Source organism: Cydia splendana, chromosome 12 (genome assembly GCF_910591565.1).
Source record: "Cydia splendana chromosome 12, ilCydSple1.2, whole genome shotgun sequence".
Lineage (NCBI taxonomy): Eukaryota > Metazoa > Arthropoda > Insecta > Lepidoptera > Tortricidae > Cydia > Cydia splendana.
Genome location: NC_085971.1, coordinates 7,476,236 through 7,492,120, shown reverse-complemented (window position 1 = coordinate 7,492,120; position 15,885 = coordinate 7,476,236). Strand labels below are relative to the sequence as shown.

Here is a 15,885-nt window from a genome sequence, read left to right as displayed (position 1 = left end):
CACCCCTATAAACATTATTTGTTATTTTTTATATTGTACGTTCAGGTTGCTTACAAACCACATTGTGGTTTGCCAGAAGTACCAATGTAATTTGTTTGTAAGCATGTTTCTTGGATAAGCATTGAATTTTTAATTGAATCCAATAGGCTGGCTGCACCCTGAAAAATTGTTTGACATGATGCCCACGGCAGTTTTATTGTTTTATACAACCGCCCAGCTCGCCGTCGCCAGGGCGTTCATCCTCACACAATGGAATCTAAATGAAAGGGTGCACGTGCAGTTTCAGTGGAATTTCCTCCTGCCGACGCTCCTCCGGCTGTGGAATAAGCTCACTCTCACTGCCGAGGTTTTCCCGATGGACTGTCAATGGGATGGGATCTTCAAGAAAGATTTTAGAAAAAGTGTTAAGGTTTTTATAGTACTTACGATCGGCGACGTGCACGTAACCGCCCAGGCGGCCTAAAGCCAAAATGACAAATAGAGATGGGTAACTCAGAAGTGATAGATAAAAAAGATATATATTTTTCTCGTTTCATGAATCACTCTTCTTGCCTTTACGAATCCGAATGTATCAGTATATCCGTACCGCTCACTCCCTCGGCAACGATTTACTAAAGCGAAAGCGATGACTCGGTCGCGCGTCGACCGAAGTAAAGCCCCCTCCTCACTCGTGCGCGAATCGCGGCGCGAAGCCGCGAACGTGAGTGTGGCGTCGATTTTCGCAGACAGCGAAATCGACTCCACACTCGCGTTCGCGGCTTCGCCCGTGATTCACGCGCATAGTCTGGAGGGGGCTTAACACGAACGAGCGACAGCGGTCGTTCAGGCGGATTCGGACGCAGAACGAGAAGTAGATAGTATAGTATTTCTCGCTCGCGCAGGATGCAATGCAAATTGCAATGATGAGTTATTAATTCGGTTAATGAGTTAAATTGCATTGCATCTAATAAAATGTAAACAAAAAGCAATAAGGTATTTTATTAGGCAAATATATTCTTGCGCATGACAATACGAACCAAATCAAGCTTCCTTGTGAATGTACCAATCTATATCCATCATGATACAAAATGAAAATGTCGCCACGTTATAATAACAATTCTGTCTCTCTCTCATTCATAAGGTGACGCAAAGTCAGTATATAAGCGTCGATACAGTTACGAGCGGGACAACTGATACACACGGATATAAAGATATAAAAGAGTGATACATATCCCAGTGGTAAAAAGATATATATCAATCTTTTCCCTCTACTGACACATTTCGCTCATCTCTAATGACAAACGTTTGAATAGAAACGAAACGCTATCTGTCTCATTCGCACTAATATAGAAGAGTGATAGAGAGACAACAGACATTCGATTCGTTTTCTTCAAACGACTGTCTTCAAACGACTGTCATCTTGGCTAGGCCCCCTGGCGTTTCAGGCTTCTATTAGGCGACGGTGCCTGCATATCGGTGTCTGCGGGCTGTAGGTACGCTTGTTTGCCGTCGATGTTCTTTAAAAAAACCCATATCAATAAATATAATGTGTATAACTCTTTGTCAGAAGATTGAGATCTGAAGATTCGCGATTGCGCGCCTTGCATAGTTATGACGAATAAATAAAAATAACACTTGCACTGCGTGGGCTATCAAAATCACTGCAGACTTTTCTTGTATCTACTTACTTGATGCATTCCTTTCATTTGCAGTTTGCGTTTGCTAACTAATAACTTTATATAGGTACTCGTACAATATAATTGTATTTCGTGAGTTTCGTCTTTTGACGTGAGTTTCGTCTTTTGAGCGTGTCGTATTCATACTGGAAAGTATACAGCCTCAGCCGGCCTAGCCAAAGTTACAATCGCTATCGCTTCGACAACGAAAAGTATTAATTATGTCATTTATGTCTCTCTATCATTCATTCATTCATTCTTTTAAAATTATGGCTTCAGCCCATTAGGGCTATTTCGCCAGTGTCAAGGTCGTAGTAGCAGGGTAAAACGATTGAAATTGTACGGTTAGAACACTTAGAACAAGACAGTGTACGGTGATTTAGCTCTTGTAAAGCGATAGCGGGCTTTACAAGAAACACGTGGACAACCGGCCGTTGACTCCAAAATGATGGTTAAACGTGCTTCAAGATAAACTCTCCATTCACTGCACACTACCACATTAGTTTACTGTATAATAGGCTATCGATATTACACTTTAAACAATATTAATGAGCAAAAAACAAAGCAATTGATCCCGACGCGTGCCATCAAGATGGCACCGAACCGGCAGTCCTGTCTCTCTATCACTCTTCCATATTAGTGTGACAGTGAGTTGCGTTTCGATCGCTACGGAGCGTAAGCGATTGGCATCTTGGCTACGCGGCCTGAAAAGTTTTCTGATTTTCTAAACATACACAGCGTACATTCCCTTCCTTCTACAACAGTCACACAAACGCCATCTATATATCTAAAGTAAAACTAACTAAGGGACCAAGCGAATTGACTTACAGCGCCATCTCTACGCAAATTTTTAAAACAGATTTTTTTAATTTAGCTGTCATCTGTTGAGCTTTTTAAACTGAATATAGTTTAGCTACTCGCCAACAGATGGATGCTAGAAAAATATATATTATTATTTTATTTTAATATGTATTGTTATAAAATATATGTTATTGTTAAGTCATAGATGAATATATATTCGTTATAGTTTTATTAAACTCAATTAAGCAGTGTCTGAGATAGTTTCTACCTTAACTAAAAACAATTTTAATGGCAACCCTGTACACACATGGGGCTAGTCTTCCTTCCGCCCGTCAAAGTTCGTTCGCCGGGTCCCGATGCGAATTTTCTAGATTGAAAGCAGATAACCTAAAACCGCTCTGCGCTTCACTTGTTTTAATCTCTGTCAAACGGCACAAATAATCCAAAAATGGCATCTGCGGCAAGGAAACTGATTCCTCTTTTGGATCGTGTTTTAATTAAACGCGCTGAGGCTGTAACCAAGACTGCGGGAGGTATCGTGCTTCCTGAAAAAGCACAGTCAAAAGTTCTCCACGGAGAAGTCGTCGCTGTGGGACCTGGTGCAAGGAAGGACAATGGAGATTTCATCCCCCTGTTGGTGAAAGTCGGCGACAAGGTGCTTCTCCCAGAATACGGCGGCACCAAGGTCTCCCTAGACTCCGAAGAAAAGGAGTACCACCTCTTCAGAGAATCGGATATACTGGCGAAAATCGACAACTAAATTAGTGCATAGCTTTAAAATTTTACGTGGTTCGAATTGGTTAGTTATAAATACTAGAAATCGTAGTGTATGAACATGATGTGATTGTGTAATATGTTGGTTGCTGATGAAACATGGACATAATGTTATCTCCATTGCATTTCTTATTATAATTCTGTTACTAAAATATGTTGACTATTATTTATTATTTCACTCTCTATCTCTACGGACTTAAATTATTTACATTACAGGCAGTTTTAACACAGAATATTTATCACCAAATAATTTATCCATTAAAAGTTATTTCCTTATGAACCTAAAAAGAGCTGTAAGGAACAGTATTATTATTTAAACAGTCCATGAAATGGATTCATAAATTTTAGAAGACAATTTGGGAAGTACTGGCAGTCAGCAGCCAGAGGAGCGGTAGTGTAAAGTGATCTGTACACCCTCTTATTCCCAAGCCCACTTGCACCATCCCACTAACTCAGGGTTAAGCCGTTAGGTACCTAATAACCTCCTGTCAAATTGTACTGGTAACCATGGTAACTCCAGGTTTAACTGGGTATCCCCGAGTTAGAATGGTGCAAGTGGGCCTAAGATGTTTACTGCGAATGACTTTGAAAGACCCCATGCAAAATATGCTAAATTAAGAGTTACACATTGTCGCAACAAACATGTTAAATACTTGCTTGTTTGCTTAGATAATTCTGCTGCTGACTGTACATTCCAAATCAATGGCAAGTATACAAATTGGGCCATTTACCCACCCTAAATCATATTAGGCCATTTATCTGCACATATTTTATTCAGTGCATACATTATTCATGGATATGAATAATTGCACCTAATAAAATAAAGTACACAAGAAAATATCCTGTCAAAGTCTTTTAAGCACTGCCCAATTGCCCATAAATCATAGATATAATTATAAACTGTTGCAGATATAAAGGAATAAAAGACATACAAAATTAGTCACAATTTTAATTATGTTTATCTATCACAGTGAATACATCTGTTCAAAATAGCTCAAATTATGTTAAATTTTAACAAGGCAATTTTTAGCATGCTGCACTTACAAAAATACAGGTAATTTTTATTGATTGACCCAGATCTAAGGACTTGACTGGTAGAGAATGCCTTGCGGCATTAAGTCCGCCATCTGTGCTTTTTTTATGTACAATCAAGTTTCAAATAAATAAGGACAGACATAGACTGACTGCATTTCAGCTGTAGAGGCTGCGCAGAAAGACGAGTCGTGGAATGTATGGGAACCAATACATTCCGTGACTCGTCTTGTTTCTGAACAGACAAGCTTTTCTTTAAATCAATTATTTATTATATAAATTGAATAAAGATATTATTTAAAGAAAAAAGCTGGCTGACACTGTGTTGGCCCTGTACAAGTTTTATTTTTTTTGTTGATAACTGTATAAAACTTAGAAACTATGATGTTAATACTTAAGCTTGCAATTAGTAAATTACTTTTTTATAATGACTGTGAATGGATGAAATTTAATCATACTCGTCCACTATAATACTGTGCATAACATTGGAAAAAATTGGTCAAAATACTGAATGCTGTAAGATTTCATAGGCAAAGATTGCCTTTTACCCATTTAAATTAGCAGGCAATATAATACAATAATAATTAGGCAGATAGGCAAAATAATACATGGAACAATATACATTAACCCAAAATAATATGCTTACAATGTAATTAAGGTACTTGATAATGGCATATCAAAACTTGATTTAAATGCAAATCTATTGTAAAGATATAGCAGTTCGGCGAACTGCAGCTGACAGAGCTGGGTTGGGATCTGGGGGCTCCGTCAACAACTGCACTGATGTCCAACAGCCATCTTCACATGACTGGCGGAGGGCTTCCATTGCCGCCTGCACCCTCTGCCCATCCTCAAATGTAGCAGCAGCTCTCACAGGTTCTTTTATCCAATCCATTTGCTCTTTCACAGGCAAGAAGGCTTCTTTTAAAGCACTAATCATTTTACATAAGCCTTTTATATAAGGCTTGGGAATGACACTAGAAGCACAACTCAGGTCTTCCACATCAACATAAATAACCTCCTCTTTCTCATGGCCTCTTTTGCTCTCCTCCTCAATTTTAATTGAATTAGGTTTATGCAGTCTACCATGTAAATCCCCACCTCGCACAACCAAATAACCCTTCTTACTACACATGTATATCTCTTGGTTGAAGCAGGGCCCTGGCAAGTGGTTGTTAAGAGTGGCCGTCACCAACAAACCCTTATCCATTTGTAGTTGGAATGTGCAGAAATCGGGTGCTGATATTTTCCTGATGCCATTGACTTTGGTAGTCTCCTCAACAAATGTTCTCAATACTCCATGTACTTTAACAACTTTCTGTCCAGTTAAATATGTAACTAAGTCTATGACATGACTGCCAACTAACGTTAGTGTACCGCCTCCCATAGTATCATCACACAACCAGTTGTATGTGTCCCCCAATAAAGAGCCCATTTGTACTCTTACATCCATCAGAGTTAGTTCATCTGGACTTCCAAGATAACCCTCTTGGATACATTTCCGCATGTGGCTGAACGCAGGCAAGAATCGCAGTGAATGGTTTATTATTGATATCAAAGAGGGGTAGTACTGAGCGGCGCGCACCATTTTAAGAGCCTCAGCTTGGCAAAGCCCAGCTGGTTTGTCGCAAACGACATGCTTGCCGATGCCCAAGGCCTTTACAGAAATCTGAGCATGTAAATTTGGAGCACAAACAATGAACACAAGGTTCACATTCTTCTTTAAAAGGACATCATCAATTTTGTTAGTAAAGAACGGTATTTTGAGTTCTTTGGCGACAGCCTCGGCCTCTTGCAGCGTGACTCCCCATATTGCCTCGACAGCGAATCCTTTTTCTCTCAGAAATGGCACAAGCACCTTGGCGACTGAGCCAGTCCCGAAGACTCCGATGCCCGGCAGCATCCTAAATTCCTAACGGTTATAATAACTATTCACACATGGCTGCTGCGCACCGAGTCGGGAAAGTTAACTGCCTCGATGTTAACTTGTTTTCGATACAACTATTATATTTCTAATACATTTTAAAACTGTTTTAGGATCTTTAGACAGTATATTAAGGAAACAATCAACTTTATCGATAAAAAATTGGTAAATACGCACTGACAATCATCTGACAATAGTGAAGTGACAAAAATTGTCAACGTCAATTTGACATTAGAAGTGTTTCAGTATTATTTAAGACAATATGCATTGTTCAATAATCAATTCATTTCAGTCTAGGAAAAGATTAATCTTCATAAGAAATTAAAATGTACATAATACTTCAATTATTTTTTATATATAGTTGGTCAAGCAAATCTTGTCAGTAGAAAAAGGCGCGAAATTTAAATATTCTATGGGACGAAAACCCTTCGCGCCTACATTTTTTAAATTTGCCGCCTTTTTCTACTGACAAAATTTGCTTGACCAATATATGTATGTATAGTCTGTCAAGCCATTTCCGTCAGTAGAAAAAAGCAGCAAATTAAAAAAATGTAGGTGCCACGAATCTAGTATATAACTGGATCTGGCATGAAAGGTGGGGGGAAGTGACCGAACAGGATAGTCTTATGCATGGTCTAATAAAACATGGTCTTCTATTCCCAGAGTGACACGGGCCTACGTCACAATAACATTGCCACTTTATTTCAACATAACATGTTACATGGGTACATTATACCTATGGTTAATAAGTTAAAATATTTCTTTATAATTTTATAATTTTCATTTATATGTATTTTATCTTAAATTTTACAATAACACGTTATTTTTAATTATTCGTTAGCAATATCTTCCGATTCACGAAAGAAATTTCAGACGTTCGGGTAATTCTGTTTACATTACTGGCAACACAGGATACCGCTGTCACATTTGACAATTCGGATCTAGATAACTTCATGCCCTGACCGTCATCCTTGTCGAACGCGTGTTAATTGTTATCATAGAGTAACTTATATATACTGAGATAGAGTATACACTCAGCGTTGAGACACTACGCCATCTAGCGAAATATGTCAAAATAACTTGCACTAGGGTAATTTTTTAGGGAGATTTTAATTCTGTTCATGGTTGATTAGGGTAATAAAACTATTCTTTGTACGGTTAAATTAATATAATAAATAGTTTGATTACCCTAAAAACTAAAGGCATCCTGTTAATCATTAAGTAAAACAACTTTAAAAATGGTTAAATTACTTTATTTACCAAATTTTATAACATTTAACAGCAATTTTAAACAAATCCACTAACAAAGTTATAGCAACACAACAATAAGTACTATAAAAATCTTTTAACAATTTAAAATACAATAATTACTCGTCATATCTTGACGAGTAAGCAAGTTATCGTAAGCCCCCGGATGACCCGGTTCTAGGACCTATGATCACCTAGGTACTACTAATGGAGGCTTTGACAATCGAACTGGAAATACTTACAAATTCTTTATTGCAGTAACTAATAATACATTGCAGTCGATACCTAAGCATATTCCAATTATGGTACATTATAATTGTAGTTTGGCAAACCAATATGTCAGTAGGAAAAGCGTAAATTGATATTTGCCGTTTGTACTGGTCTGGTGGTGGTGTTTGTAAAGGTACCTACAAGTCGCGCGAGTGTCTAAAAATACCTACGTTAAACATTATAAGCTTAGTGGTCTGCCTGATTATAAAAAAAAATATATAATTATCAGGTAGTCAGTTTATATTGCCTACTACCTATATTTTACAATATTCTACATAATTCACAGATAGTAAACGGGTACAAAAACGGGCGCTGAGGCTCTAGGATATAGTCACAAATAAATAACTAGATTATGCTATTCTGTCTAAAAAAAATGTGAGGAGTGAGATCGTCGGAGGAATCTTCTGGCTAAGGATTATACCTTTTCTGCTACCGGATACTTTCTGCTAACTTGCTACTAAGAGCTGTCTCTCACAGCAGAAATTATCCTGTTACACTTGTGAGAGGATAGATTTAGCCCTTCTATTTCTATTAAGGAGATCACCATAAAGGATGACTCACGCTATTAGACAGGGCTGAGACCGAGCCGGAGCTCCAGCGCTTCGTTTTATATGGAAAGCACCACGTGAACACCGATCAGCCGTCATAGAAAATTACGTGTCGAACGCCTCGGCTCGGATCCCGCGCGGTCTAGCGTGAGTCATCCTTAATTTTTACTTAAAATGTAACATTACGTTAGCTATGTTTGTACGGACGTCAATCCTGTTTACAGAAGTTGTTGGAAGTTACAGAACCGACCTCTAGCTGACAATATTCGTTACCATACATGTACCACACACTCTCAAAAGACACAAAGGAGACTGGCGAAGCCACGTCACAACTAGTAAAAAAAAATGGGTGGATCAACTATTCCTTGACGTTATGTACATTATAAGCGCTTATTACACTTCCACACCGTCGGGCCTTAATACGATCGTGGCCGACGGTGCGCCCGAGCAAGATCGTTTTGCATTTCACGAAATATAAGAGCATCGTCAACAATATTTGACATGTAACATATACTTTGTCTCGAATTGGCAATCATGGTTGATATTTTTGTAGTTGAACTATTTTTTACACCAAGAAATATTGTGAACGATGTGACAATATTTCATGAAACCACATGAAACGTAAAACGATCCTTGCCCGATATCGGGGCCGACGTCGCGGCTCATCGTTAGCCGTCTGAAGGCAGGATAAGTGTAATAAGCCCTATTGTGTCCAGGGACTGTCTCATATCAAACATAAAGTGTCATTCTATGGAACTTGCTAACTATGTAAACATACAACTACGTAAACATATTGAAATTGTCTCTGAATGATGAACTTACTTGTGACTTTTGTTTACATAAGTAGTTAGCAAGTTCCATAGAATTACACTTTAGACAAATAATCTTTCAGAAAGAGTCTTTGTAGTGTTACGCTGATACTAGCACCCAAAAGAAAGGGATGAGTACCCATTGTTTTGTAGTTCAGAAAACCATAACTATGGCAATAAGTGGTAAAACAAGTTGATTCACCCACTTATACACATGTAGTGGCCACATGTATCCAAATACAGGTACATATCTAATATCGCCTGGCAAACCAAGCATTTAGTTGCGAAATTCAAATTTCATATGGGAGATAGAATTTTCCCGCCAATTTTTTTTCAATTTGCTGCCTTTTCTTCTAACAAATTTGGTTTGCCAGACCATACCAGACATAACGTTACATTGTTAACTTAGGTATTTGCTAATTTTAAATAAACTAGGTAAACTACTTACCTGTACTTAATCTATAGTTTGGGAAGAGTCGTTCTTCAGTGGAGCATTTTAAGCAGAAAGAACAGAGAGGCTATCGCAAAAACCGAAATTCGCAAATTGCGGGGATCTTTCGCTTTTACTGCAATGAAAAATTATATGCCTTCATTGGAGTAAAAGAGAAAGATCCCCGCCATTTGCGAACTTTTTATTTTCGCGGTTATAGCTCAGTACTCTCTTTTTCGTAACAGTTTTTTACTGACAATTACTTGTTTACCAAACTATAAAATTACAGATTTCAATACCTTTCATGTTAATATATATTACTGTGTCAACTTTTAAAAAGGCTGCCCCGCTCTCGCTCGGCACTTTTTCACACTTCTGAGGCATATCACACGCGAACTGATTTTTTAAAATAGAAGTTTTCTTTTTCTCCGGGAATCTAATATATATGGTCACTACTGTCACTAGTTAAGTAGTAGAATACAACTAACATTGGAAGGAAAAATTGATGGCAAGAGAGGAAGGGGAAGAAGGAGGGTCACCTGGCTTGACAACGTAAAAAAGTGGACGAACATGGATAACGCAGCCACACTGGTAAGAATGGCTAAGAGCAGGAGAGAGATTGCAAAGGCGGTCGCCGACTTCCGTTAGGGCATGTCAAATGAAGAAGAAAAAGTAGTAGAATTAAGTAATACGCTTCATACCCTATTAATAAATTTAGTACCGTGACTAGTAGGTATACATATTTTTTTTACTAAGCGCTTATAGCTTATATCGCTTTTTATTACATTAAACCATTGCCGAGCAATTTCGAAAGGGCGGGTGTACAGTCAACGGTAAAAATATGGATGTACAAATCATTTCAAGAATATGTCCCATAACTCTTATGTCAGTGAATTAAGAACTATGGGACATATTTTTGTGTAAGTTGTCTACACCCATATTTTTACCGTTGACTGTACCATGGATTTCCGATGGTCGATTGTGGCCTCGGCAGCAATTAGAGGGCGTGGTTACTTTTTGTTTAGTTTAAGACATCTATTTCAATTCATAATTTACTAGCTTTTGCCCGCGACTTCGTTTGCGTGGAATTAGTAATTTAGGTAGCTATTATTTTATCCATACTGCGTTTTGTTGATTCCCCATACAAACTTCGACGCCCCTTTTCACCCCCTTAAAGGGTGATTTATTGAATGAAACCTATCCATTCTCCTTCCCCGGGACTCAAACTATCTCTATACCAAATTTCAACTAAATCGTACACCAGCGCCGGTGCTACACCTCGCGGGCGGTATAGTTCCTATTGACAAAGTTTGTTATGCAGTTGTTGTTAAGTCCCCATACAAAATTTCACCTCTATCAGGGATGATTTATGGGTTAAAAACTATCCTATGTCCTTCCTCGGGACTCGGACAATCTAAATACCAAATTTCATCTAAATCGGTTCAGCGATTTAAGCGAGAAGAGGTAACAGACATACAGATAGAGTTCCTTTTATAATATTAAATATTAAATTATATTATATTCAAAAAGTATGGATATGGTAGCTCAAACCAATTTTTCAGTAAATAAGAACAATAAAACTATATTTTGCTTTTGGATGCTAAGCACTAGTGTAAGATCTTTAGATACTATGATTCTCTCTGTCTATGTTTGAAATTAGACAGTCCTTTGACATACTATACTTAGGTACACCTATTTGTAGTAAAATAATTAGATTTATTTCAATCTCTATTCGAAAATAAACTCGTCTAGTTTCACATAATTAATACGTATCGCCCGACGCTTAATACGTAAACAATACGTAGAGTAGAAGTGAAATGCTGATATCACTGTCGATAACTATAACGTATAGCTGCGCCCCTTCCGTCAGTTAAGTAGGTACACAATAAGTAGCTTTAGTATGCTTTGTTATACTGTATCCAAGAAATATTTTTCGGAAATAAACAATTTATTTTTTTATTTTATGACCGACTTATATCGGGCTTTTATTACTCGTAACAGTCGTAATGTAATTTACAGCTAGACTTTTGGCGCGCGAATGATATCTGAGGGTCTACTACAGCCAACATCACAAAATCGAAAAACGTTATTCTACCTGTCTACCGGCACCACAGCCGGTAGCAGTATTGGCTTAGGTACAAACAGCAATACTCTTAACTATCCATCGGTGGACCTTATGCTTTTTGTAATAAGGTTTAGAACATGGTTGCATAAAGTGTGCACGCATTGTGACCCCGGGTTCGAATCCCACCTAGGGCGAACTTTTTGTTTATTTATATTTTTATTTTTTTCCGTTACTTTTCCGTTTCACAAAATATCAGAAGATTGTTAACAATATTTTAAAATTAAAAAAAAAATTGCCTTGTATTGCCGATAATATTCAAGGCTTAATATTTTTTCGTCACCTTTCCTCTTAAAAAATATATTGGTAACGGACATAACAGTGTCCTGATATTAATATGTGGAACGGAAAACGAATTAGGCGACTATTGTCGTAAGAAAAAATGACTAAAAATAATAACGTCTAAAATGTCTAAATACCTATTATTGCCAAAAAATTTAAAAGACTAAAAGTATCAATAACGAAGTACAAAAATGAAACTAAGTCTAACTGTGAATAGTCCGAAAAAAAATGTCGAGAATTGTATTTTCTAAATCAATGTAACCAATGCGATGTCTTAACATCTCAGGTTTAGGCTGCGTTTCCACCAGAGGTGTGCGAGGAAGCTGGGTGCTTAGCCAAGTTGCAAATCGTTTACACTCCGTAGCGAACGAAACGCCCAATGTCTCTGTCACACTAATATAACTGAATAGTATACTTAACCGCGTTATCTGAGACTGTCTGTTCGTCTGTCTGTCACCAGGCTGTACCTCATGAACCGTGATAGCTAGGCAGTTGAAATTTTCACACATGATGTATTTCTGTTGCCGCTATAACAACAAATACTAAAAACAGATTATAATAAATATTTAAATGGGGCTCCCATACAACAAACGTGTTTTTTCCCGTTTTTTGAGTAACGGAACCCTTCGTGCGCGATACTGACATGCACTTGGGCGGTTTTTTTTTACATTATTATAATTCGTAATTTTTCCTTATAGACATTAATCGACTAATAATTCCGGAAAAACTGCTTTTAGCATGCTTACTAACTAGGGTGGCAGAGTAAGACCAAGGTAACGTTAGTTGCAGTGTTTTTCAAAGCAAAGACTTGCAAAGTGTTATTTTAAAGTCATAATGTCATAGCTGTTTGACATTTAAAATATAACACTTGCATGTCTGGTCTGAATCTAGCTAGCAGCTTAGGTATGTTTGACTTAGCACAAAGTATTCGCTTGTGACTTGGGTTCTATTCCCGCCATCGGTGAATTTTTTCCTTTTTTTTTTACTTTTTGCGCTGAATTTTTCCTTTCAGACAACCGGCTTAGGTAGAAACAGCAATACTCTTAACTATCCATCGGTGGACCTTATGCTTTTTGTAATAAGGTTTAGAACATGGTTTCATAAAGTGTGCACGCATTGTGACCCCGGGTTCGAATCCCACCTAGGGTGAACTTTTTGTTTATTATTATTTTTATTTTTTTCCGTTACTTTTCCGTTTCACAAAATATCAGAAGATTGTTTACAATATTTTAAAATAAAAAAAAATATTTGCCTTGAATTGCCGATAATATTCAATGATTAATATTTTTTCGACACCTTTCCTCTTAAAAAGTATATTGGTAACGGACGTAACAGTGTCCTGATATTATGTGGAACGGAAAACGGATAACGCCTAAAATGTCTAAATACCTATTATTGTCAAGAAATTTAAAAGACTAAAAGTATCAATAACGAAGTACAAAAATGAAACTAAAAGTCTAACTGTGAATAGTCCGAAAAAAAATGTCCAGAATCGTATTTTCTAAATCAATGTAACCAAGGCGATGCTTAAAATGACAGGTTTAGGCTGCGTTTCCACCAGAGATGTGCGAGGAAGCTGGGTGCTTAGCCAAGTTGCAAATCGTTTACACTCCGTAGCGAACGAAACGCCCAATGTCTCTGTCACACTAATATAACTGAATAGTATACTTAACCGTTATCTGAGACTGTCTGTTCGTCTGTCTGTCACCAGGCTGTACCTCATGAACCGTGATAGCTAGGCAGTTGAAATGTTCACACATGATGTATTTCTGTTGCCGCTATAACAACAAATACTAAAAACAGATTATAATAAATATTTAAATGGGGCTCCCATACAACAAACGTGATTTTTTCCCGTTTTTAGGGTTTTTGAGTAACGGAACCCTTCGTGCGCGATACTGACATGCACTTGGGCGGTTTTTTTTTTACATTATTATAATTTGTCATTTTTCCTTATAGACATTAATCGACTAATAATTCTGGAAAACTGCTTTTAGCATGCTTACTAACTAGGGTGGCAGAGTAAGACCAAGGTAACGCTGCAGTGTTTTTCAAAGCAAAGACTTGCAAAGTGTTATTTTAAAGTCATAATTTCATAGCTGTTTGACATTTAAAATATAACACTTGCATGTCTGGTCTGAATCTAGCTAGCAGCTTAGGTATGTTTGACTTAGCACAAAGTGTTCGCTTGTGACTTGGGTTCTATTCCCGCCATCGGTCAACTTTTTCGTTTTTTTTTTTTTACTTTTTGCGCTGAGTTTCTCCTTTCAGAAAACCGGCTTAGGTACAAACAGCAATACTCTTAACTATCCATCGGTGGACCTTATGCTTTTTGTAATAAGGTTTAGAACATGGTTTCATAAAGTGTGCACGCATTGTGACCCCGGGTTCGAATCCCACCTAGGGTGAACTTTTTGTTTATTATTATTTTTATTTTTTTCCGTTACTTTTCCGTTTCACAAAATATCAGAAGATTGTTTACAATATTTTAAAATAAAAAAAAATATTTGCCTTGAATTGCCGATAATATTCAATGATTAATATTTTTTCGACACCTTTCCTCTTAAAAAGTATATTGGTAACGGACGTAACAGTGTCCTGATATTATGTGGAACGGAAAACGGATAACGCCTAAAATGTCTAAATACCTATTATTGTCAAGAAATTTAAAAGACTAAAAGTATCAATAACGAAGTACAAAAATGAAACTAAAAGTCTAACTGTGAATAGTCCGAAAAAAAATGTCGAGAATCGTATTTTCTAAATCAATATAACCAAGGCGATGCTTAAAATGACAGGTTTAGGCTGCGTTTCCACCAGAGATGTGCGAGGAAGCTGGGTGCTTAGCCAAGTTGCAAATCGTTTACACTCCGTAGCGAACGAAACGCCCAATGTCTCTGTCACACTAATATAACTGAATAGTATACTTAACCGTTATCTGAGACTGTCTGTTCGTCTGTCTGTCACCAGGCTGTACCTCATGAACCGTGATAGCTAGGCAGTTGAAATGTTCACATATGATGTATTTCTGTTGCCGCTATAACAACAAATACTAAAAACAGATTATAATAAATATTTAAATGGGGCTATCCCATACAACAAACGTGATTTTTTCCCGTTTTTAGGGTTTTTGAGTAACGGAACCCTTCGTGCGCGATACTGACATGCACTTGGGCGGTTTTTTTTTTACATTATTATAATTTGTCATTTTTCCTTGTAGACATTAATCGACTAATAATTCTGGAAAACTGCTTTTAGCATGCTTACTAACTAGGGTGGCAGAGTAAGACCAAGGTAACGCTGCAGTGTTTTTCAAAGCAAAGACTTGCAAAGTGTTATTTTAAAGTCATAATTTCATAGCTGTTTGACATTTAAAATATAACACTTGCATGTCTGGTCTGAATCTAGCTAGCAGCTTAGGTATGTTTGACTTAGCACAAAGTGTTCGCTTGTGACTTGGGTTCTATTCCCGCCATCGGTCAACTTTTTCGTTTTTTTTTTTACTTTTTGCGCTGAGTTTCTCCTTTCAGAAAACCGGCTTAGGTACAAACAGCAATACTCTTAACTATCCATCGGTGGACCTTATGCTTTTTGTAATAAGGTTTAGAACATGGTTGCATAAAGTGTGCACGCATTGTGACCCCGGGTTCGAATCCCACCTAGGGTGAACTTTTTGTTTATTATTATTTTTATTTTTTCCGTTACTTTTCCGTTTCACAAAATATCAGAAGATCGTTAACAATGTTTTAAATTGTTTTATCTTGATTTGCTAAAAACGTTAAATGAATGTAGTTCATTTTTATAGAATAAAAGTGGATGACAGGATAGATTTATCTCTGGATAGATGGACATATATTTCAATTTATAACTAACATTATTAAAGATATTTTGTTAATCGACTACTATGAAAATCTCTGCAGAGTTATCTTGGTCTTAATCTAGCAAGCAGATCTATGTATGCTTGGCCCAACGCAAAGTGTTCGCTTGTGA

The 15,885-nt window shown here is 37.2% G+C and overlaps 2 protein-coding genes and 2 long non-coding RNA genes across 4 annotated transcripts in view; 2 read left to right on the top strand and 2 right to left on the bottom strand.

The window, feature by feature from the left end:
* The first annotated feature begins 2,769 nt into the window (after nt 1-2,769).
* LOC134795366 (10 kDa heat shock protein, mitochondrial) lies at nt 2,770-3,382 on the top strand. Its single transcript, XM_063767195.1, has one exon. It carries the CDS (start codon nt 2,905-2,907, stop codon nt 3,214-3,216), a length of 312 nt encoding a protein of 103 aa, XP_063623265.1. The 5' UTR covers nt 2,770-2,904; the 3' UTR covers nt 3,217-3,382.
* A 1,166-nt stretch (nt 3,383-4,548) lies between these two features.
* On the bottom strand, nt 4,549-6,372 carry LOC134795365 (glucose-fructose oxidoreductase domain-containing protein 1). Its single transcript, XM_063767194.1, has one exon. It carries the CDS (start codon nt 6,163-6,165, stop codon nt 4,963-4,965), a length of 1,203 nt encoding a protein of 400 aa, XP_063623264.1. The 5' UTR covers nt 6,166-6,372; the 3' UTR covers nt 4,549-4,962.
* A 1,051-nt stretch (nt 6,373-7,423) lies between these two features.
* On the bottom strand, nt 7,424-11,943 carry LOC134795391 (uncharacterized). Its single transcript, XR_010144809.1, has 2 exons — nt 11,154-11,943; nt 7,424-9,811 (listed from the first exon to the last, which is right to left on the bottom strand). It is a non-coding gene; the product is annotated as an uncharacterized LOC134795391 (long non-coding RNA).
* LOC134795393 (uncharacterized) overlaps nt 7,424-15,885 on the top strand; it is a 548,375-nt gene continuing 539,913 nt past the window's right edge. Inside the window, exon 1 of the long non-coding RNA XR_010144811.1 lies at nt 7,424-7,711. This is a non-coding gene — a long non-coding RNA (uncharacterized LOC134795393). The remainder of the gene's footprint in view (nt 7,712-15,885) is intronic.

Bases quoted from the DNA above. Each gene is read 5' to 3' on its own strand.
- LOC134795365 (XM_063767194.1), bottom strand. From the start codon at position 6,165: ATGCTGCCGGGCATCGGAGTCTTCGGGACTGGCTCAGTCGCCAAGGTG.
- LOC134795366 (XM_063767195.1), top strand. From the start codon at position 2,905: ATGGCATCTGCGGCAAGGAAACTGATTCCTCTTTTGGATCGTGTTTTA.